Here is a 23,146-nt window from a genome sequence, read left to right on the forward strand (position 1 = left end):
TAATCCTAGTAAAAATGCTCGGTCTTAGGTCAGTTAGGATCACCACTTTATTTTAAGAATGTGAAATATCAGAATAATAGTAGAGATAATTATTTATTTCAGCTTTTATTTCTTTCATCACATTCCCAGTGGGTCAGAAGTTTACATACACTCAATTAGTATTTGGTAGCATTTAACTTGGGTCAAACATTTCGGGTAGCCATCCACAAGCTTCTCACAATGAGTTGGGTGAATTTTGGTCCATTCCTCCTGACAGAGCTGGTGTAACTGAGTCAGGTTTGTAGGCCTCCTTGCTTTTTCAGTTATGCTCACAAAATTTCTATGGGATTGAGGTCAGGGCTTTGTGATGGCAGCTCCAATACATTTACTTTGTTGTCCTTAAGTCATTTTGCCACAACTTTGGAAGTATGTTTGGGGTTAAGACCCATTTGTGACTAAGCTTTAACTTCCTGACTGATGTCTTGAGATGTTGCTTCAATATATCCACATAATTTTCTTTTCTCATGATGCCATCTATTTTGTGAAGTGCACCAACCCCTCCTGCAGCGAAGCACCCACACAACATGATGCTGCCACCCCCGTGCTTCACGGATGGGATGGTGGTCTTCGGCTGGCAAGCCTCCCCCTTTTCCCTCCAGACATAACAATGGTCATTGTGGCCAAAGTTTTCTATTTTTATTTCGTCAGACCAGAGGACATTTCTCCAAAAAGTACATCCCCATGTGCAGTTGCAAACTGTAGTCTGGCTTTTTTTTAAGGCGGTTTTGTAGCAGTGGCTTCTTCCTTGCTGAGGCCTTTCAGGTTTTGTCAATATAGGACTAGTTTTACTGTGGTTATAGATACCTTTGTACCCGTTTTATCCAGCGTCTTCACAAGGTCCTTTGCTGTTGTTCTGGGAATGATTTGCACTTTTCACACCAAAGTATGTTCATCTCTTAGGAGACAGAACGTGTCTCCTTCCTGAGCGGTATGACGGCTGCGTGGTCCCATGGTGTTTGTACAGATGAACGTGGTACCTTCAGGCATTTGGAAATTGCTCCCAAAGATGAACCAGACTTGTGGTCTACAATTTGTTTTCTGGGGTCTTGGCTGATTCCTTTTGATTTTCCCATGATGTCAAGCAAAGAGGCACTGAGTTTGAAGGTAGGCCTTGAAATACAGCCACAGGTACACCTCCAATTGACTCAAATTATGTCAATTAGTCATTTAGCTTATGAGAAGCTTCTAAAGCCATGACACCATTTTCTGGAATTTTCCAAGCTGTTTAAAGGGGACAGTCAATTTAGTGTATGTAAACTTCTGACCCACTGGAATTGAGATACAGTGAAATAATCTGTGTAAACAATTGTTGTGTCATGCACAAAGTAGATGTCCTAACCGACTTGCCAAAACTATAGTTTGTTAACAAGACATTTGTGGAGTGGTTGAAAAACGGGTTTTAATGACATAAATGGCAAAATCACTTTCTCATTGCTCAAACCCTTTGACATGCAAGCAACCTTTGCTTCTGTTTCACAAGAGAGGAATCATCAGGCAAAATGTCTCGATTAATCTTCACTGCAACTAAAATATTAATTCCTGCAGATCCAGTGCAGTTTTTCCATAGTGAGAATCCAAATGCTGGGAAGAATGAAGGCATACATTACCGTATTACCATTACCGTAAAAAAAACGTTTGTTCTTATCCATTGATTCCTGCAGTATAGTTTGGTAATATACTTTTAATACATTTCTAGTTAGCAGTGCTGGCCATGTAACAGATGACAAACTTTGATAGCAGGATTGCTGTATTTCATTTCAACATAAGTATAATGTCACCATCTTAGTAAAAAGTATAAGGAGCAATGCTATATTCCCTGCTGGAATTCTTGATGTGAAATACAAGTAACATAATCAACATGGAAAAATGCATAATGTTGATCAAAAAAGACCATTTGTAAGCATTTCTTCAACCACGACTAGCTATTTGACAGCAAGATTGTCATACAATGTGTTTTGGACTGACATATTCAAAGTCAGGTGACAACAAAGAAAAATTAATGGACAGCAGAGGACAATGCAGGTGGTGAGCTAAAATGAACACATTCTCAATTTGGTGCTCGAAGCATCCAAATGACATTCCTAAAAACTGATAGAGGACTCCTCAAATAGACAAGGATTCCTCAATATAAAACAGTCCCATGGACAGTTTATTTAAATGATTGATTTAAAACTTAAAAAAAAACATTATTTAATCCCCCTTTGTCATCAGATAACAAATTAAACCACATAGTGTGGTTTAAGTGTCATTTTGCTGTTCACAACCTCACCCCTGGCAGGCAAATCATGCAAAAAAGAAAATACTGGGTGGGAAATTACAATTCACAGAGGGGTAAGAATGGAGGGTTTGGGAGCCATAGGAATTTGGAGCAAACAGATGGGCGAACTATAGGGAAGCCAAAAGTGTAAAAACACTCATAAAATAGAAGTTACAAAAGGAAGGCCATTCTGCCAACCTGGTTTAGTGGAAACTCCTAAGAGAAGGAAGGTGGCTTAAACCAGTTCGTACATTCAGTAACCATTCAGAAACACTTTGACTCAGGTTCAAGTAATGACTCTGTGGGTTTCAATGTCACAACCTACTGGTCACATTCAGCGATTCTTTCTATGAAGTTGGTATATGCCGGCTTAGGTTGCTTTCACCTGCATTCATGTTTGTGCTTCTTTATACCTGCAAATAACCAAAAGGAAGTTAAGGGTACTGATTCGGATGCATTCATTCTTTTTAATGTGATAAATCACTGTCACCTTGTATGAAAATCAGTACCAGTGGTAATTTTACTGATTGTGTATAACTGGTGTGAAATGGTTTCAAATACTTTGGAGATGACAACTTAATTCTAGTCATGTAGCTAACATTCTGTACGCACGACTGCATTTCACAGGGGAAGAGTCACATTCAAATTTGAACGCCAATTGAACGCCATCTTCAAGCCTTATCCTTCTTCCAGCCACCATCCTAGTCTATTCCTTAACTGTTACACTACATGACCAAAAGTATGTGGACACCTCCACATCGAACATCTCATTCCAAAATCATTTTAATTTTAATTTTACTAGGCAAGTCAGTTAAGAACAAATTCTTATTTTCAATGACGGCCTAGGAACAGTGGATTAACTGCCTGTTCAAGGGCAGAACGACAGATTTGTACCGTGTCAGCTCGGGGATTCGAACTTGCAACCTTTCGGTTACTAGTCCAACGCTCTAACCACTAGGCTACCATGCCGCCCCATCATGGGCAATAATATGGAGTCGGCCCCCCTTTGCTGCTATAACAGCACTAGATGTTGGAACATTGCTGCGGGTACTTGCTTCCATTCAGCCACAAGAGCATTAGTGAGGTTGGGCAACTAGGCCTGGCTCGCAGTTGGCGTTCTAATTCATCCCAAAAGACAAACCATTTCTGTATGGACCTCACTTTGTGCACGGGGGCATTGGCAGGCTGAAACAGGAAAGATCTTTTCCAAAACTTTTGCCACAAAGTTGGAAGCACAGAATCGTCTAGAATGTCAATGTATGCTGTGGTGTTAATATTTCCGTTCATTGGAACTAAGGGGCCTAGCACGAACCATGAAAAATAGCTCCAGACAATTATTCCTCCTTCACCAAACTTTACAGTTGGCACTATTCATTCGGGCAGGTAGTGTTCTCCTGGCATCCACCAAACCCAGATTCATCCGTCCGACTGCCAGATGATGAAGCGTGATTTATCACTGCAGAAAACGCATTTCCACTGCTCCAGAGTCCAATGGTGGCGAGCTTTACACCACTCCAACCGAAGCTTAACATTGCGCATGGTGATCTTCGGCTTGTGTAGCTACTCGGCCAAGGAAAGCCATTTCATGAAGCTCCCGATGAACAGTTATTGTGTTGACGTTGCTTCCAGAGGCAGTTTGAAACTCGATAGTGAGTGTTGCAACTGAGGACAGGCGATTATTACGTGCTACGGTCCCATTCTGTGAGCTTGTGTGGCCTACCACATCGCGGGTGAGCCATTGTTGCTCCTAGACATTTCCACTTCACAATACCAGCACTTGAAGTTGACCCGGGCAGCTCTAGCAGGGCAGCAACCGACTTGTTGGAAAAGTGACATCCTATGATGTCGCCACTTTGAAAGTCAGAGCTCTTCAGTACGGGCCATTCTACTGCCAATGTTTGTCTATGGAGATTTCATGGCTGTGTGCTCGACTGTATACATCTGAAATACCTGAATTCACTCATTTGAAGGTGTGTCCACATACCTTCGTCCATGTAGCGCATTTCACACCTAGCCACCTGCAACTTCAATAGTAACACAAAAGTGTGTAGACTATAGTGGAAATCAGTTTCCATTAATAGCTCAGTGTTCATGCTGATGGCTCTTACATCCACAAGGAATTCGCCCAAGAAAAGCATTCATTCAAAGCCGCTGCCAATCTAAACATAAAAACATTTAAAACATAGAATATTATCCGCTGAACAAGCACAGCGGGCGTCATCTCATGTAACCCCCCTTTCAAAAGATCAAAAAAGCCTTTGCTGCAACTTCAAATAATATTGAGTCAATATTCTTCAATGCTGGTCATTTTTCTATTAAATATTTTGCGCTCTGCAATAAGGTACTTCAAAAACAAATAGTCTCATGATTAAAGATCTCTTGGATCCAGAGCTCACCACTTCAGAAACATTCCTCTGATATCCCCGTGCCACTCAACTCCACCAGACTTCTAGTTAACCACCTGTTTCTGAAAAGACCTGTTGAAAAAGCCAAATGGTTCCGAAGGCCATCAAAGGCATTTCAATTCAAAGTTCTTTATTATCAGACTTTAGTGGAGAAAACTTTTCAACTCAAAGTTGAACGACGATGTGAACTGCCACTGTTCCTCTTGGAGACGGTTCCTCTTGGAGACGGTTCCTCTTGCGGTCATTTGATGAGATTTCAGGTCTGAGAGTTGAGATCAACACCGCAAGTGATCAACATTGAGGTGACGATTTCCTATGTTGCCTGCTTGAAGTGTTCCACACCCTCCCCCCTCTACTTTCTTGTTATCCGCTTCGAGAGTTAGTGGAAAGTGCTCCCCCAGCCAAGTTGCTTGAGAACTTGTCTTTCTTTCTCTGTTAGCTGATCAAAGAGCAAGGTCCTCTGGATAACTGGTCATTCTCTCAGACAGAGGTGTGAGGTTAGAATGGGAGGTGGGAAAAGGGTTGTAGAGGGAGGGAGTTCCTCGTTTCGTCTTCCTCACGACAGCTCGACCGCTGGCCACCGTCTTCCTCTCGCTTTCGTTCCCATGTGCCGGCAGTGGTCCCTCACTCCCACACGTTCCCTCTTCCTGGCCGTCCATTTTTTCTACCACTTTCTCTCTCGCGATTGGTTGTTTTCTCTCTCCCGTTGATTTCACACGGTGGTGCTTCAGTTGTAGAGGAAAACAGGTATCCATTTTTTGTTTTTATTATTACCCAGATTAAAATGCTGATGAACTAAGCTCAGCTCAAGCCTAGCTCCTCTTCCAACAACCTGAGAAAAGGAAACAATAAGGATATTCAAAATGGCTTCCGCCAACACGATTATTGGTCTGTACAGTGGAGGTCAAATCAATAACACTTCTTGATGACTCTAGTACCGTGGGAATGGGAATAGTTATCTTACACTCTAGTACTGTGACAGTCCAGTCACTCCACCATGTTGGTATGCACGTTCACCCTGGTAAGTCGAATCCTGCGACAGAGCCACGTCGATCTGGGACTTGAACTCGTCACCTAAATAACTGTCCTGTTAAAACAGAAGGAGAAACACCCAATTACATCCAAAACATAATTCGTCCAACCAATGTTTCCTACATTTTTTCAGCACTGAGCAAATTTCAGGTCTGCTGAGCGCAAACTTGAATGTTGTGAAAACTCTGTACAACTTCCAGCGCGCGTTTACTGTGAACACTGAGGCTGTACCCGGTTTAAGTTAGTTTTAACAGTGGCCAAATAGGCTACTGTGGCTATTTGATCATAATGTAGGCCTATCAGAGTGGTCTACCATCAAAAACAATGGAGGAAATGCATCCCATAACATTTTAACATGGAAATAGCTGTTCTCTCATTCAGCCTACAGTAGCAGCCAGTGTGTGGTGTTCAATGTAGGCCTACATTCCATGAAACTTTAGAAAATAACATGCATGTTGTGTTGTTTGATGCAAGAAACCACTTGACAAAATAAAATGCATTATTATTTCCATACCATTATTACAGAGAATCAGACAAATTATGCTACCCTCTGCCTATTTATTGGCTGCTTATTCAAGCCTGCCTCAAAGTAAATGGCACAGATCCATATATGGCAATGGTCTATTTGCATATAGGCCTACTGCAGCTCTGATTGGTAATGCCGCACGCTACAACAAAATCTCTTGTGTAGTTAGTTTTGCATTCGAAGTCTTGCATAGTTATTTTTGTTTTGGTATGTTGCATTGAAAGTGGCTAATATTGTGCTGATTCGATCACAATTGCCACATTAAAGGGAAATGTTGATAGTGTTAACAGGGAAAACTCTAAAAAGTTGAGTGAAGTTCAATCTCGTGCTTCCCTCCGTGGGACAATACTGTATTTCTTCTGCGCAGTCCCAGGGGAGCGGCGCGGCAACCTCGAGGCTACTGCGCGCCCGCACGCAGCTTAAAGGGGACATTGCTTCCAACACATTTCCCTAAGAGTATCAGATGATGTCAGCAATATGAACCTCCACCGAGCAAATCAGAGGTGCCATTATTATCATATGGCTTACATTATTATTACCATACTGCTTTTTGCTTGGTTCAAGCAATATGCCAAAAACATTACATCTAACCAATGGGCAAGGTGAAGCTGTTGTAATCTTTTACTTATACCCATCTAATCCTCTCAGATCTCCACAATCACATAAAGAGTAAGGTACGACAAGGCCAGATTCTGATTTGGTATTAGGTAGTAAAGAGTGGAGTTTAGGCCGGTCTTGTTACCTGGGAAAGTTCAGGCTGGGAGAGGCCAGGCTGGCTCATCTGGGAGGGCTGACTCATGGTGATGTAGCCCTGGGTGAGTGGCCCCTGGGAGAAGGGCTGGGAAGATACGTCCTGGCTAGCCTGGCTGTTGTGCCCGTTGGCCTGCCCGCTGCTACCGTGGTTCCCCATACCGCGGGTCCTCTGGCGCCCGCCACGCCCCGCTTTGCCTTTCAGCACCCCACCACGACCTGGGTGGCACAGAGAGAGTATGTTCCCGCTCACTTATCAAACACACGAACAAACAATGAACATGCATTACAGACGAGAAATAGTAGGGGTACAAGGACATCTCCAAACCCCCATAACATAATATCACCAACAACAGTACCACATGAAGAATACTCTTTCGCTTCCTGCTCACCTGCAGCAGGGCCGTTGGCCTGGGCCAGGTAGCCTGGCGGAGGCATGGGGGGCACCACTAAGTTGAAGGGAATAGGCATGTTCATGGCCGCCATGTGGGCTGGCCCGGTCCCAATCATGCCGATCTGATCGTGGGTTTGGAAATACATGTTGGATGGACGCCCTGTAGATAGAAACACACAGAAAACATGGCACAGTAGTGTGTGAGCGGTCTCATTGCTGTAGGACGCGTTTGTTGCATCTAGCAATGCAATAAAGTCTGGTGCCACCTTACAGTTCTAGCAAGACATTAGCCTACAGTACCTTCAGAAAGTATTCAGCCCAGGATCGAACCATGGTCTGTAGTGATGCCTCTAGCACTGAGAAGCAGTGCCTTAGACCGCTGCGCCACCGGGAGCCCCCAAAAATATAGGCGGGAACTGGAACTCGCTATCGTACACGTCGACCCAGAGCATCCCATACATGCTCAAATGGGTGACATGTCTGGTGAGTATGCAGGCCATGGAAGAACTGGGACATTTTCAACTTCCAGGAATTGCATAGAGATCCTTGCGACATGGGGCCGTACATTATCCTGCTGAAACAGGAGGTGACGGTAGTGGATGAATGGCCGACGATGGGACTCAGGATCTTGTCACGGTATCTCTGTGCATTCAAATTGCCCAAAATTAAATTCAATTGTGTTTGTTGTCCGTAGCTTATGCCTGCCCATATCACAACCCCACCATGGGGCACTCGGTTCACAACATTGACATCAGCAAACCGCTCGCCCACACAACAACACAACACATACACATGGTCTGCGGTTGTTAGGCCGGTTGGACGTACTGCCAAATTCTCTAAAATGACATTGGAGGCAGCTGATGGTAGAGAAATTAACATTATATTATCTGGCAACAGCTCTGGGTGGACATTCCTGCAGTCAGCATGCCAATTGCACACTCCCTCAAAACATCTGTGGCATTGTGTTGTGTGACAAAAGTCCACATTTTAGAGTAGCCTTTTATTGTCCTCAGCGCAAGGTGCAATGATCTGTGTAATGATGATGCTGTTTAATCAGCTTCTTGATATGCCACACCTGTCAGGTGAATGGAGTCTCTTGGTAAAGGAGAAAATGTTCACTAACAGGGATGGATAAGCTTTTTGTGCATGTGGAAAGTTGTTGGGATCTTTTATTTCAGCTCATGGAACATGGGACCAACACTTTAGATTATATTATGGTTTAGTGTAAGTTGCATGAACTGTGTGCAATAATAATGTTTAACATGACTACCTCATCTCTGTACCCCACACATACAGATAATTGTAAGGTCCCTCAGTCGAGCAGTGAATTTCAAACAAAGATTCAACCACAAAGACCTGGGAGGTTTTCCAATGCCTCGTAATGAAGGGCATGTATTGGTAGCTGGGTAAAAAAAGCAGACATTGAATATCCCTTTGAGCATGGTAAAGTTATTAATTACACTTTGGATGGTGTATCCATACACCCAGTCACTACAAAGATACAGGCGTCCTTCCTAACTCAGTTGCAGGAGAGGAAGGAACCACTCAAGGATTTCACCATGAGGGCATGTGAAACAGTTACAGATCGTAATGGCGGTGATAGTTTTCTCCGAAAGGATGGATCAACAATATTGTAGTTACTCCACAATACTAACCTAATTGACAGAGGGAAAGGAAGCCTGAACAGAATACATTTTTTCCCAAAACATGCATCCTGTTTGCAACAAGGCACTAAAGTAAAACTGCAAAAACTGTGGCAAAGCAAGTAACTTTTTTTTGTCTTGAATAGTTATTTGCCCCAAAGTTATCTTTGGGGCAAATGCAATACAACACATTACGGAGCACCACACTCCATATTTTCAAGCATTGTGGTTGCAATATGTTATGGGTATGTTTGTAATCGTTACGGACTGGAAAGTTTTTCAGTATGAAAACAGAAACAGAGCTTAGACAGGCGAAATCCGAGAGGAAAACCTGATTCAGTCTGCTTTCCACCAGGGCAATAACCTAAAACACAAGGCCAAATCTACACTGGAGTCGCTTACCAAGAAGACAGTGAATCATCCTGAGTGGCCAAGTTACAGTTTTGACTTGAATCTACTTGAAAATCTATGGCAAGACCTGAAAATGGTTGTCTAGCAATGATCAACAACCAATCTGACAGAACATGAAGAACTGTGAAAAGAATAAAAAGGGCATATGTTGAACAATTCAGGTGTGGAAAGCTCTTAGAGACTTCCCCAGAAAGACTCACAGCTGTATGGAGTCAGGGGTGTGAATACTTAAATTAAATGAGATGTTTCATTTTCAATAAAATGTGCAAAAATTTCTAAAAACATGTGCTCACTTGGTCATGATGGGGTATGGGTAAATGGCTGAAAACAAATATTTAATTCAGTTGTGAATTCAGACTAACAACAAAATGTGGAATAAGTCAAGGGGTATGAATACTTTGAAGGCACTGTAAATGTTAGTGGGCTATTGAAGAGGTTAAAGAACAAGTTAACGCATTATAAAACAATGAAAACGAAGTAGCTATGGATTCTGTATCCCAATTTGCCCAGGCTAAAAATACAGATATATCTGCGGATGTGCAGGATATTTTTTTTTACGTAGCAGAGTGACCACTCTCCTGCCTACGTACTGCTGCGCTCAGTGCTCCGCTTCCCCTACTCGGTCGCCTTCGTCTGGTCACTGGTATAGCCTACAAAACGTCATGTTGTACACTAAACTGATCTAAGTATTGCATTCCATGCCGCAATAAGCATAAGCACACATCTTCAAGTTCTTTTTTTTCAGGAAAGAAGTAGGCTACAGCTATGTACATGTTTGATACAAAATACATTAGACATGTTAGTACAAACTTTGTTGCCAGTATTGCAAACATAAGCATGACACAAACAGGCAGTCTAGCAATATCATGTTCTTAGCTGCGGAGTTTACATGCAGCCATTTACTCTCGGTACAGCAGCATATATGGCATAACTGTGGCACTGGGCGATGCAAAACAAACTTGCCCATTGTCAGACTCTTTTTACCGGTCTGGATACATGCTCGGCTGCCCAGAGGTGGAACGCAGCAAGACAGATACGCAGTGTAATTAGAGATTGAATTCAATTTTTTCCATCATCAACCCAAACACTGACTAAGTCGCACAGGAGGCAGACGTGCACGATATGGCAGCACCTATAAAGATTAGCCTACATCTCACAACACGCTGATTGTTCTTTGCTCCAAAAGTGTAGGGCCTGCATCCTGCTTGTGCACCTGCAATATCCGTTACAACAGACAGAAGGTTGTAGCCTTCATAATATATAGGGCTGACCCCATTTAGTCGACTGGTCAATTGTTTTGTCGATGGTCGTTGGTCGACCGAGATTTCTTTAGTCAAGCAGAAGCAAATATAAAAATTTTAATATGGAGTACAAGACACCTGTCTGATTCGCGCCTGTCTCAGTGGATTAATCCATTGTGAAGGCCGTGGGGATGGCACAGTCTATCGCTCCAAGACATGTGCTACTGAAATTGTATGTGTTACACCTGTCTGATTCGGCCAAACTGAGCAATCGGGAGAAGGGCCTTGGTTAGAGAGTTGACCAAGAACCAGATGGTCACTGACAGAGCTCCAGAGTTCCTCTGGCCAGACAGAAGCCACTCCTCAGTAAAAAGGTACATGACATCTTGCTTGGAGTTTGCCAAAAGGCACCTAAAGGACTCTCAAAGGGTTGAGGGAATAGGAAATTATTTTCCTAAACAAATGAGGGACCTCGGTAACAGAACTTTTCGGTTAGAGTTTAAGAACCTAAATGACTAATTATGTTGCAGCTTCAGCACAGACAGCGCAATAAACGCTTGCTGTGCTGTGGTGCCTTTTCGCTGCAACATGGAGGAGAGAGACAACGTGCGACATTCACACAGGTACTCGCTGTAAAAAAATATATTAAAATATTACACAGCGTGGTCATCGGGCCCCGCTTGAGTCATTCGTGTGTCTTAATTATTTAATCAAACAGTGTGCTTAAAGCATCAGACCAACTCTGTGCATTTAGTTGATTTCATTAAAAACACATAGGATGTGTCTATACTGTATATGGGGAAATACACGTTTAAAAACTTGACAGATGACTCTCGGTCGAGCAAGATTTATTTTGTGGGGGACAGCCCTAATAATATATATGTTTTGGAATGTTCGTTCAAATCGGTGCAGGGTTTTTAATTTAGCTGTTTAAAAATAGGAGTCAGAGACATCATCATGGTTCAGAAGAGGGTGAGTAAAGAGCAAAACGTGAAGAGAGGAGTGTGAGCAGCAAATACGTTAGAAAAACAAATGTGTGTAAAATAACACAAGCCGAACGTGATCCGGAATGTTAGCTTTGAGAAAGAGGTTTCCGGAAGGCTTGGGCAAAAACTCTGTATCCGTAGCCACGGCCTTATATTAAACACTTTCCCACTAACCTGCGCTGCTGCGATCGTAGGCAGACCCAGGGATGAGGGCCTCACGGGCATCATACATGGCAGTGCTCATGAACCGGGCTCCCTGGAACACAGACAAGGGTTCAATACCCTCAAAAACACAGTGGCACTGCTGTACTGTTGTCATAACATTGCTGTAAATGGCATTACATATTGGCCAAAGTGTTACTGAGGTAAAAGTGTTAAGTACCAATTTAAAAAAGGATATGAGGGAAATAGACTCATCATGGGTTCAATACCCACACTGAAAACATGTGCCAACTGTACACTCCAACATATAATGCGTGTTCATGCAAGTGTGATAACTCACAGGGTTGATGGCATTGACCAGCTTGCGGGGCCTGCTGAACTGCATCAGGCTCTCTCTCAGGTTGTTGAGGGGTCCCTCCACCAGAACCTTCTGCTCCTTGTAGTAGTTGAGAAGGTGGTTCCACAGAGGCTGCTTGGACAGGGCCTTTGGGTTGCCCACAATGATCACCCCATACCTGAAAATATACGTCACACACACACACACACACACACACACACACACACACACACACACACACACACACACACACAGTGGGAGAAATCTATCGAAGGACAAGGCAGTCTCAAACTGCACCATTTTGTCTACGGTGTCAAGGATGAATGTGGACAGGGATTCACATAGATTTTTTGATGATGCATTCTATACTGTTCCACTGAGGCTCATCACGATTCATCATCAAGGCTTCTAAACTACCATGACTTTGAACACAGACATCCTATGATGTAACTATTGCTAGGATCCCATTGTCCATTCTAGTTCTTTTATATGTAATTCTATGACTTTGTCCATACAGATTTGAAACTGTCCATCCAGAGAAGCTGTGGTGAGAATGAAGACTAATGGCCCAGATGCTTACTTGGCTCTGGTGAGGGCCACGTTGAGACGGCGCGGGTCATTGAGGAAGCCGATGCCCTGGTGCTCGTTGGCTCGTACGCACGACAGGATGATAAAGTCCTTCTCCCTGCCCTGGAACGCGTCCACGCTGGCGATCTCAACCTCCTGATAGCAAGACAAGAGGATAGAACCGTGTTGTAACATTGGTCATCGAGACCTGTTGCATTTGGCATTGGTCAAATGGCAACAGGGATCGACAGAACTAGCAGCGCAATATTATTTGAAGATTTTATAAGTCTGCTACCATCTGCAGAACAATAACAAAGCAAATCGATATCACAAATCATGTTCTTGAGAAGACTGCGACAACAAAAATATATTGAATTGTTTTTTTTCCCAAGACAAGTGCAAGTTCAGCTATACTGCCGTACCTGGTAGAGTTTTGTATGGAGGGAACCACTGAACTGCATGTACTGCACCAGGTAGGACCTCTGGCCCTCGTAGGGGGTGATGATGCCTATCTGGTCAGGCTTGGCCCCAGCCTTCAGCAGCCTGGTTGTGATCTTCTCCACGTTGGCCGCCTCAGTTCTGGGGAGAAGACAGTGTTTAAAATGATTCCAGTCAAACTAAACGAAGAGACGCACTCTATGTGCATTTCAAAATAGCAATCAATTCTGTTGATACTTTGAGATGAACCTTGACAGGACTGTTAGCCGTACCTGTTCAGGTAGGACGTTCCAGAGCTGGCTATTTCCTCCTGGCCTTGAGTTACATAGAAGAACATGGGCTTGTCTGGCTGCGGCCACTGGAAGTCAAAGCCTTTCTTGATGCGGTCAGCTTCCCAGGATAAACAGAGAATTTGTCAACATGGTTAGTATGGGAATTGGTCTTCAATAATTCAGCGAGATTGTGAACAAACCTAAAATTGGCCATTTTATTCAACAGCAAATACGTGCCCAAAAGCAATATGCTTTGAGTTGCAGTCGATTTCAGAATGGCCTAACAAACTTCCACAATAGAGTAAATGCTTTATACTCAGTGTATGAACACAAACACCACTTGAATCCAAAGCAGATCTACACTGCTACTTCCAGATCTTCTAGGGGTGAACAAACACACTTTCTACAAAAACGTCACATGTTCTAGATGCAAGGCACCAGTATATTGCTGATAAGTGTGAATTATTTTGAAATAAAAACATTTTTTTTTACATTTTATTTTTAACACATGACAATTCAAAAGCTATAATATGACCGAGAAGCCTGGTGAAAATGTCTTACTCACCAGCGGTGACTCCATTCTGCAGGGAGCCCTCATAGAAGATGTTGGAGGGGAAAGAGCTGAGGGCCGGGTGCATACGGTACTGCACCTGCAGACGAATGGGCCTGATGCCCAGCACCACCAAACGCTCAAATAGAGACTGGGACAGGCCTGCTTTGGCTGCCTTCTTACACATCACTACTGGGCCCAGCTGGCAGTGGTCTCCCACCAGAATGAGCTGTGAAGGGGGTAATTAATAATGAAATGACAATCAATTAACCAAATATTCTCATGGGCTTTTACATTGTTTTCTTCTGGATTGAGTAAGTCACGGACAATTGACCTAGTTGAGCTGTTTATCTTGAACATAAATTGGTGTGTGTGGTTGTACCTGCTTGGCACCCAGGACCACAGGCACCATGCACTCTGGCTCGGTGGCCTGGGTGCTCTCATCAATCAAGATGGAGCGGAACTGCATCTTGGCCAGACGTGGATCTCCTGCCCCCACACAGGTACAGCAGATCACATCCGCATTCTGCCGAGGGACAGAAGAGGAACAGTGGTTAACGGGTTAACAGTTGGTTTGAAATTGAAGGAACGGGGAACCCATATCATCTTCAATAGGTCAAAAAAAAAAAACATTCTACTTGACAGCACCTGCCATACTCTTCTCATAATACTGCTGTGACAAAGCTGACTGCTGCGGGTGACAAAGGTGTGAGTGTTGTAAAAGTCCTCCTCACCGTGAGCAGCTCTCGCTCAGCGGTGCGCTTCAGGGCCCGGTAACGCTTCTCATCAGCAGACGACAGCTCCCCGGTCTCATCCTTCAGCTGCTGCAGCTTCTGCAGCTCTGGCATACTGAGGGTCACACCAGACACAGAGCAGGCAAAGTGGGTTGAGTCATTAGTAGCCTTGTCGAGAACCTAGCTTCCCTAATCGGAAAACCTGGTGAAGTTAATGGCAGAAAGTAGTTCCAAAGGGGTATAAAGCTGGAGTGAATCAGTGACGCCTCGCAACACCTCAAACCAATTAAATGCCTTGTTTGGGCGGAGCTCTGAAAGTGCCCACTAGAATAGTGTCGTAGGAGCAACGGTTCTCCATCTCATTTCAAACCGCGTATGCGGCGGCGATTCCTTGAGAGTTAAGGACACAAACCCGATACTTGATTATTGACATCAGATGAGAAACTACTATTACCATCGGTTTGTCCACTTTCAATAAATCAGACTGCCACTCTAAACTATTACCACGGCCTGTAGGTAGACACGCCATAACTTCTCTTTTTTTTGTAGGGTGCAGAGAATTTGTAATGCCTTCGACTCGATTTGTGTAGAGCACATTTCTGCCAAAACAGAATTCTGTTTTTTCTCCAGGTTCTCTTCTATTTTCTGCGATGTTGCAAACTAGCATACGCAACAACTCTCTGCAAGTGTGGCCCCGGTCACATGTGAGAGTTACGGTTCTTGAAATTGAACATCCAATAAAATGTAGCCGCTGGAAGCCATCAGACCAATCAAGCCATTTCGGATGATATAAAATTCTCCAGACCTCCAAATGAGGTGTGACAACAATGTGATTTGGAGGTATGGCTATGCGAAACTAAGTCTGTGGTTGCATTCCCCTGCTCAGAAGTTGCATCCATTAACCTCTTACACCTATGGTGGCGCTATTTCATTTTTGGAAGAAAAACGTTCCCGTTTTAAACAAGATATTTTGTCACAAAAAGATGCTCGACTATGCATATAATTGCTACTGTTCGAAAGAAAACACTCTGACGTGTCCAGAAATACAAATATCTTCTCTGTGCGTGCCCTTTAACGTGAGCTTCAGGCAAAACCAAGATGACTTGGCATCCAGGAAATGACAAGGATTTTTGAGGCTCTGTCTTTCATGATCTCCTTATATGGCTGTGAACGCAAGAGGAATGAGTCTGCCCTTTCTGTCGTTTCCCAAGGTGTCTGCAGCATTGTGACGTATTTGTAGGCAGATCGTTGGAAGATTGACCATAAGAGACCACATTTACCACGTGTCCGCCCGGTGTCCTGCGCCGAAATTGGTGCGCAAAAGTCACCTGCCAGTATTTTTCCATGGGGCACAGAGAGAGAAGCAAGCTTCCACGAACTGCATGTCAATGAAGAGATATGTGAAAAAACACCTTGAGGATTGATTCCAAACAACGTTTGCCATGTTTCGATCGATATTATGTAGTTAATCCGGAAAAAGTTTCACGTTGTAGGTGACTGCATTTTCGGTTCGTTTCGGTAGCCAGGCGCAATGTAGAAAACGGAACGATTTCTCCTACACACAGACGCTTTCAGGAAACACTGCGCATCTGGTATGTGGCTGGGAGTCTCCTCATTGAAAACATCAGAAGCTCTTCAAAGGTAAATGATTTTATTTATTTGGTTATCTGGCTTTTGTGAAAATGTTGCGTGCTACATGCTACACAAAATGCTATGCTAGCTTAGCATACTCTTACACAAATTAGTCAATTTCTATGGTTCAAAAGCATATTTTGAAAATCTGAGATGGCAGTGTTGTTAAGAAAAGGCTAAGCTTGAGAGCAAACGCATTATTTTAATTTTATTTGCGATTTTCAGAAATCGTTAACGTTGCGTTATGCTAATGAGCCTGAGGCTTAGTCACAATCCCGGATCCGGGATGGGGAGTTTCAAGAGGTTAACCAATGTTTACATGCCACGTCATCGACTGTGGCATCGACTTACAGATTTCTATGACAATGTGGTTAGCGGATAATTAAAATACTTATCCAGGCGTTTTAAGATTTGGCATGAGTTAGCAAAGCCTGAGCAGAGGAACACCCCCATTAGAAACACACAGAATTAGAATTATTATATCTATAAAAGGTTCTGTTGTAAGTGCTTAAAAAAATCCATCCTTCCCTTTCCGTAATTCTTTGATATTCAAAACAGGGATAATACACTACTACAAGCATTAACATGAGTGATTACGAGAGCACTACTACGTGTAAAATTGTATTTCAGACTGTGCTAACAAAGACTTCATTTCCCAGCATGCCCCACCTGTCCATGTTGCGGATCTGGTTGTGCAGCGCCAGGAATGAGACGGGGGAGTCGATGGCCTCTCTGCTCTTAGCACACAGCCGGACCACCTTCAGACCTGACATGTGGATCTTCTCAGTCAGCTGGTCCACCGCGATGTTACTGGGAGCACACACCAGCACGGGTCTGCAGGAACCAAACACAATAGATGAACGCAGAAAGATAGGGCAACGTGGAGATGCTTTTGATGTGCGTCGCTTCACATTCTCGTTAAGTACGATACACTTGCTGTAAGTCGTTCTAGATGAGAGCTCCCGCTTAACGACTTGAATGTAAACTGCACACGAAAATGCTTTAAAAAGACACATATGCATAGTGAGTGTAACCCATCTTACCCGTTGCCCTGCCTGGCGAGCTGGTACACTATGGTGGCAGAGGTGACAGTTTTCCCAGTGCCGGGGGGGCCTTGGATAAGACTGAGGGGTCTTTGCAGCACAGTCTTCACAGCATACACCTAATTTACACACACAAATCAAAACATTTATGAAAGCTGCGCAAAGAGCACATGGTAGTACGGGGAATTAACGTCTAACTCCAAATGAAGTTCTTCGTGATTATAAGACGACGTTACTATAATAAGGTTTCCCCATTATAAGAGGAAATGTCTAATTTTCTGTGATCATTCATCCACTAAAACGAATGGTTAAAAATGCAAACAAGTTCAGTTTCCGGCAGTCCGGTTGTGTCAGGTCAGTGAGGTGTTAAGAGCATGTGTGTGGGTCAGACCTGAGAGTGGTTGAGATCGGGCAGGCCCTGGGCAGTGAAGCGTTTGGGCAGCTGACACTTGATGATGACATCCTCCACTTCGTGGCCCAGCAGTTTGTGGTAGATGTAGCCTGACACGGACGTCTCGTCCACAGCAAAGGTCTTCAGGGCACTCTGCATTCTGGAACCCAGTGGAAACCAATGGGTTATGGTGGCGATAGAGAGTGACGTGATTAATAGCAATAATACCAGCTAGTACCTTCATATCATGTCTTATTCATTCAATATACGTCAGGAGTTATGTTCAGGATAAATCATGTGAAACGCTGCCGAAGCTAAGGCATCAGTACTATGGAAGTCACGTTAAGAACACCAGAGCGTCAACAACCAAAGTAGAACTGCTTAAATATTCCGATCGGCTTGTCACACCTGTCAAAGGAAGTGGACTTCCACACGAAATCCACCTGGTAGTCGTGGGTTGTTTCCACAGGTGCTCCGACACTGCTGCGCAATTCTATAGCAATCTCATCTCCATAGTCTTTCACAAAGGGTGCTAAGGAAATAAGTACAGCAAAATAGCCTTTCCTCCTTGTGGAATGTTAGAAAGAAAAAGACGTGTCCCCATCCCCTCCCCACTTGAACGGGGCTAATAGTAGGGAAGAAAAGCAAGGTCTACAAAACTGTAGATTTTCCCCTACATTAGCATATATCAGATGCACTAGCCAGGTGCAAACTAGAGGGGCATTAACTAATGGGTGAGCTTCTCCTAAGGGGGTTCTATAGGGTATTGAACCCTTAATAAATTTGGTTTAAATTAGGTAATTATCTCCCAATAAAATATTATTTATTTCTGCAAGCCTTTGAACATTGCAACCCAATAACATGGCTAGTATCATTAGACTGATTACCTCACGTTTTGCATTGGTTACCAAGAACTACTCTGCATTTGAGACATTGAGAATGTTCAGATTGGCTGATAAGATGAGACACAAAATTGCTTTTTTTTTTTCTGATCCCCATCATGGAAAAATAAAGATGAAGAGGTGGATCCTATTTGTTAAAAAGGGACCACTTTGAAAAGGTGGTCAGAAGGTAGAGATGAGCAACCATTGAAGAATTAAAGTTTTTCTTCAGAAATGGTCTTTTTGTTAAAGGATACTGTCTGGGACTTTGATGACATGGCCGATGCCTTTCCAAAGTGGGGCCAGGTCTCCTTTGTAGCGCAGACAAATCTCATCTCCCTGCATCAGCCGCATGTCTGTACAAACCACCACAAACAGAGACACATTAGAAACACTTTGCTCAAAACTACAACACAAAATATACGAATAATGGTTCCAATGAGGCGGACAGAATACAATACCGTACACACACGGCACGACACAAAACGAACACACCACCGGGGATGCAGGTATGGGATGCAAGGGTTCTCTATGCACAGCAGAACAACCGGTAGACAGAGAAAAGTCAATTGAAAGAATTACCACCTGAATCCGTCTTGGGCAAGGAGAAATAGGCAATCCGCTTTTTATTCAGCCCCAGGTCCCACCTGACCGTTATATCATCTTGGGTCTATGAAGAGTTCCAGATGAGAACAAGGGAAACAATAAATAGGACAAGTTAGTCATCATACTGTTATTAGCTACATAAAAGTAATCACAGCCCCCTTGCTATGTTCAAGTACAATGTCCTTTTCTTTGAACATGCATCGTTCCCTGCACATGTTCACTGATTTGACAAATTTGTCCGGGTTATAGGCAAGGTTTACACCATTATGATTTTACCTCACACAAGACAGATAAAGTACTGCATGTAAACATTTAATAGAGTGGGTATGTTGTAGTAGGCAGTTGCACAGTAGACTCATGTGTGACTGACGCTTTGTAGACTTAAAGGGGAGCTTGTGGATGATCTTGGGCCCTATAAAATCAGATTTAATTTTTGATTAATTCTGTTTTTCCATGTTTCAGATTTCCTGCCGTTTTTCTGTTTTTCACTCACTAAAACACACGTAAAAAATATATATTTAAAAAACTACAAAATTGGATGTTCCAAATCTACAATAACGCTTAAACTGCATCAGAGGACCCCATTTGAGGTCTGGGGGAGAAAAAAGAAAAAATCTAAGAATTTTACATTTTTGGGTATAGATACCCTTAATTCAAGTGTGCACCAGCAAGAGACTGTTTTTTCTGTAGTACACATGTGAGTGCAGAGTTTGCTTTACAAATCACCACTGGATTGATGCAAAAAATCATGATATCATTCTGCCAGGTAGGCATAGACTACTTTGCAATTGATATTTAATTGAAAAGGTTTTTGGGAAAGCCTTTCCATCTACCAAACGATAGTTATCATTAGCATCATCACTATCAGCCACACAAAGTAGTAGACAAACGCGCACACACAGACAGGGACATTCCCATACTGCCTCTTCAGGATGTTGAAGGTAAAAACTGAATCAACGCATTACCAAAGTTCAATACATTTAGTCGGTTTCCTAATATGTTCAATACATTTTTGAATATTGTTTAATGTCTGCATTCCGTGACTCCATCCGGATTCTCCACATCGCAGATTTTTAAAGGGACCTAATTATCTAAAGGGGATGTGGAGGCTATACCTGGGACTCTTTAAGCTTTTTGTCGTAGTCGGCCTCCAGTTTGACAAGGGGGCCAAAGATGTTCTGGTACTGATAGGCATCCTCATAGCGCAGCAGCACATGTTGAGGCTCCTCGTCTACACCGGGCTTCTCCAGATCCTCCAGAGTGGCTGTTGGATTGTCCTGAGGTGAGATGATGCACAGGTTCAAGCTTTCATGCACGTCCATATATGGTAACACTGACTGATTTCTCCTACAGCTACTGATAGGTGTTGGTAGGGACTGTCCCTGCCTAGTTTTGTTGCCCTTCTGCCCCAAAAGAGGCCTTGATTTGTTGAATGAAACCCCCCCAGTATGTTTGATGCTGTGGTGTTTCATGGTTATTTCTGAAGTTAAGATACGTGTACAGTGCATTGTCTACTTCATGGCCCTGGATGGGTTGAGTCAGCCCAGTACCTTCCAGAGCTCCTCTAGCTTGTTGATCTGTTGGGCGGTTATCTGGCGGGCCCGGAGTTGCTCCTGCTCCGAGGGGATCTTTACCAGCCAGGACAGGAAGCAACGGTCCTGGATCAGCGGCTGCCACTGGGAGCTGTCCCAGTTTATGTCTTTCAGGCTGCTCTGACTGGCACATGGCTGCCTAAGAGCACAAACATTTGGATATAGTCAACATACACTTGCATTATCGAAAGTCTGTTCGACAGAAGATTGTGCTGATCTCTTGCCATAATAGGACATTCTCAAATCAAGTTTATAAGTCATATACACAGTTTATAGCAGGTATAAACGGTGCAGCGAAATGCTAACTTGCAAGCTATTCGCTGCACCTTTTCAACCTGCTGTAAACGGTGTAAGTGACAAATAAGCGTTGATTTGATACTTACGTTTACATCACGGCCTCTATGGCAACACGTGTGTATACTGTCAAATCTATGGTAATAACACACACACACAATCAGTCTCTCTATCACACCACACACACAGCGTTGGCCATCATTCCCTCTTTTTCAGCACATTATACACACCTGCACAGCAGCACCACCACAGAGTCGGCCTTGGCAGGTATGAAGCCCAGGAGGAAGACGTTGCGACAGCCACAGTTGTAGCACTCCAGCACCGTCTCGCCCAGCGGCCCGTCTTTGTGCAGAGTCACCTCTTTGCATTTGGCTCTCACCAAGTGGTTTACGATGTGGCTGAACGAGAGCATGGAAGACGATCAACTTACATGCACACGCATGTTATCAATGCATTTTTTGGTGTGGATATGATGCTGTCGTGATGCATACCTGCCAGATGTATTGCCACGTCCATTGCAGAACCACTTCTTGCTTGTGTTGCAGTACACCACACACGCAGGATCATGGATGCCACAGTAACTGAAAAAAGAAACATAGCAACAGGCCCTTTTATGACTTCTCGGTCATACGTATTTACTCATAATCGGGTGAAGCAGCACTGAAAGCAATAACAGAGTTATAATACATTTATATTACAACAGTTATTATTTTACTTTATTTACAAACTACCTGCAGGCATGCAGTGGGAGGTCTTTAGTGTAATAGGTGTCCTCTTCATCCTCCTCAAAGTTCAACTCAGAGAGAATTTGGCTCGCCTTGGCAACATCATCAACCCCTCCATTGTGAAGCCCTTCATTAGGACCATTCACCTACAGATAGAGTATGGTTGAATTAAGATTAAACTATTGCTATGGCACTAGGTAACGTTAGAAACATATTTAACTTGCCACTACTATGAACACATACAACTTTAAAAAAGGTAAAACAACACAAGCAAACTTCAAATTTATGGACGAATTTTTTTATTTGTAGTCAAACCACTTGATGAATACTTGGAACTGCTGCAGAACGTCGTTACCCACATCGGTAGTGTTGTTGTTAGTTAGCAATTTTAGCATGACCAACATTTAGCACATGTTTTTGGCCTTTCATTTTGGAGAGGAGGAAGTCAATGGGTGGCGATACGGTGTTAGACAAGAAGCTAAGTTAGCTAACTAAAGCTACCTTATACTGTTAGCTATCACTAACTAACTTTGTAATATAGTCAGCCCAGTGACGTGTAAAAAGTGATTGATACATATAACGCTAGCTAGTTAGCAAACAAGTTAGCTAGTCAGCTAGCTAGTACGATCACTGTCTAACAACGCTTTAAAATATTAGCTGGCTAGCTAACTGTTGATAGCGTAAGCAAACAGTCAACATTGTTGGTGGTGGCGAGCAAGCAAACTAACGCCTTAACGTTACTTGTTAGCTAGCGTGTTTGGCTAGCTAACGTTAACTGTTGACATGAAGAATAGAAACCTGATTGTCCAGCTGACTCTGGGTGTGGCCTTGAGTTTGTGTCTGGCTAGGTAGGGTAAAATCGGTAAACTCGTACTCCGATCCCTGGGTATCTGCTCCAAGTAGCTCCGCTTCTTCGGTGTCCAGGAAGGTGAGCGTTTGAGAACTCGGCCCGTACGCTTCCACACTCATCTCGACACAAGTTGCGCTGACTAAACGGACTCCGATGCGGCGATGAATATGATCAAGATCTTCAGTGATATGTTTATCAATGCTGATATCTTTGATCACTGCTTCTGCTTCGAGTCTGATTTGAACCTAAACAAAATTCTAACCGCACCAGAAATTAAACCGAAAACAACTCGAGGCGCCTGAACTCCAACACCAAACAGTGACGAACTTCCTAGCCACACAACGTGCATAGAGCACAGAAATGCAAATGAAGGAGGATGAAACTATTA

At 43.4% G+C, this 23,146-nt stretch overlaps 1 protein-coding gene across 5 annotated transcripts; it reads right to left on the reverse strand.

Annotated features, from left to right (window-relative positions):
* Positions 1-1,420: 1,420 nt before the first annotated feature.
* LOC135512642 (regulator of nonsense transcripts 1-like) lies at positions 1,421-23,086 on the reverse strand. 5 transcript variants are annotated; one of them, XR_010451439.1, is made up of 25 exons: positions 22,707-23,086; positions 21,915-22,054; positions 21,675-21,764; positions 21,414-21,581; positions 20,848-21,028; positions 20,413-20,574; positions 19,274-19,361; positions 18,949-19,047; positions 18,219-18,342; positions 17,811-17,970; positions 17,420-17,538; positions 17,046-17,210; positions 14,745-14,859; positions 14,393-14,536; positions 14,026-14,239; positions 13,461-13,578; positions 13,173-13,329; positions 12,764-12,906; positions 12,187-12,361; positions 11,859-11,940; positions 7,402-7,563; positions 7,002-7,228; positions 5,666-5,788; positions 4,693-5,533; positions 1,421-2,709 (listed from the first exon to the last, which is right to left on the reverse strand). XR_010451439.1 is itself a non-coding variant. In XM_064934876.1 (24 exons), exons 1-23 carry the CDS (start codon positions 22,875-22,877, stop codon positions 5,669-5,671), a joined length of 3,306 nt encoding a protein of 1,101 aa, XP_064790948.1. In that variant the 5' UTR covers positions 22,878-23,086; the 3' UTR covers positions 2,969-5,533; positions 5,666-5,668. The 5 variants fall into 5 exon arrangements, 4 of the variants coding, with proteins under 4 accessions (XP_064790948.1, XP_064790946.1, XP_064790947.1 ...); XM_064934876.1 differs by lacking the exon at positions 1,421-2,709 and having other exon boundaries at positions 2,969-5,533; positions 18,219-18,327; positions 19,277-19,361; XM_064934874.1 differs by lacking the exon at positions 1,421-2,709 and having other exon boundaries at positions 2,969-5,533; positions 19,277-19,361.
* Between the last annotated feature and the right edge of the window lie 60 nt (positions 23,087-23,146).

The sequence above is a fragment of the Oncorhynchus masou genome, chromosome 24 (assembly GCF_036934945.1).
Source record: "Oncorhynchus masou masou isolate Uvic2021 chromosome 24, UVic_Omas_1.1, whole genome shotgun sequence".
Taxonomy (NCBI): Eukaryota; Metazoa; Chordata; class Actinopteri; order Salmoniformes; family Salmonidae; genus Oncorhynchus; species Oncorhynchus masou.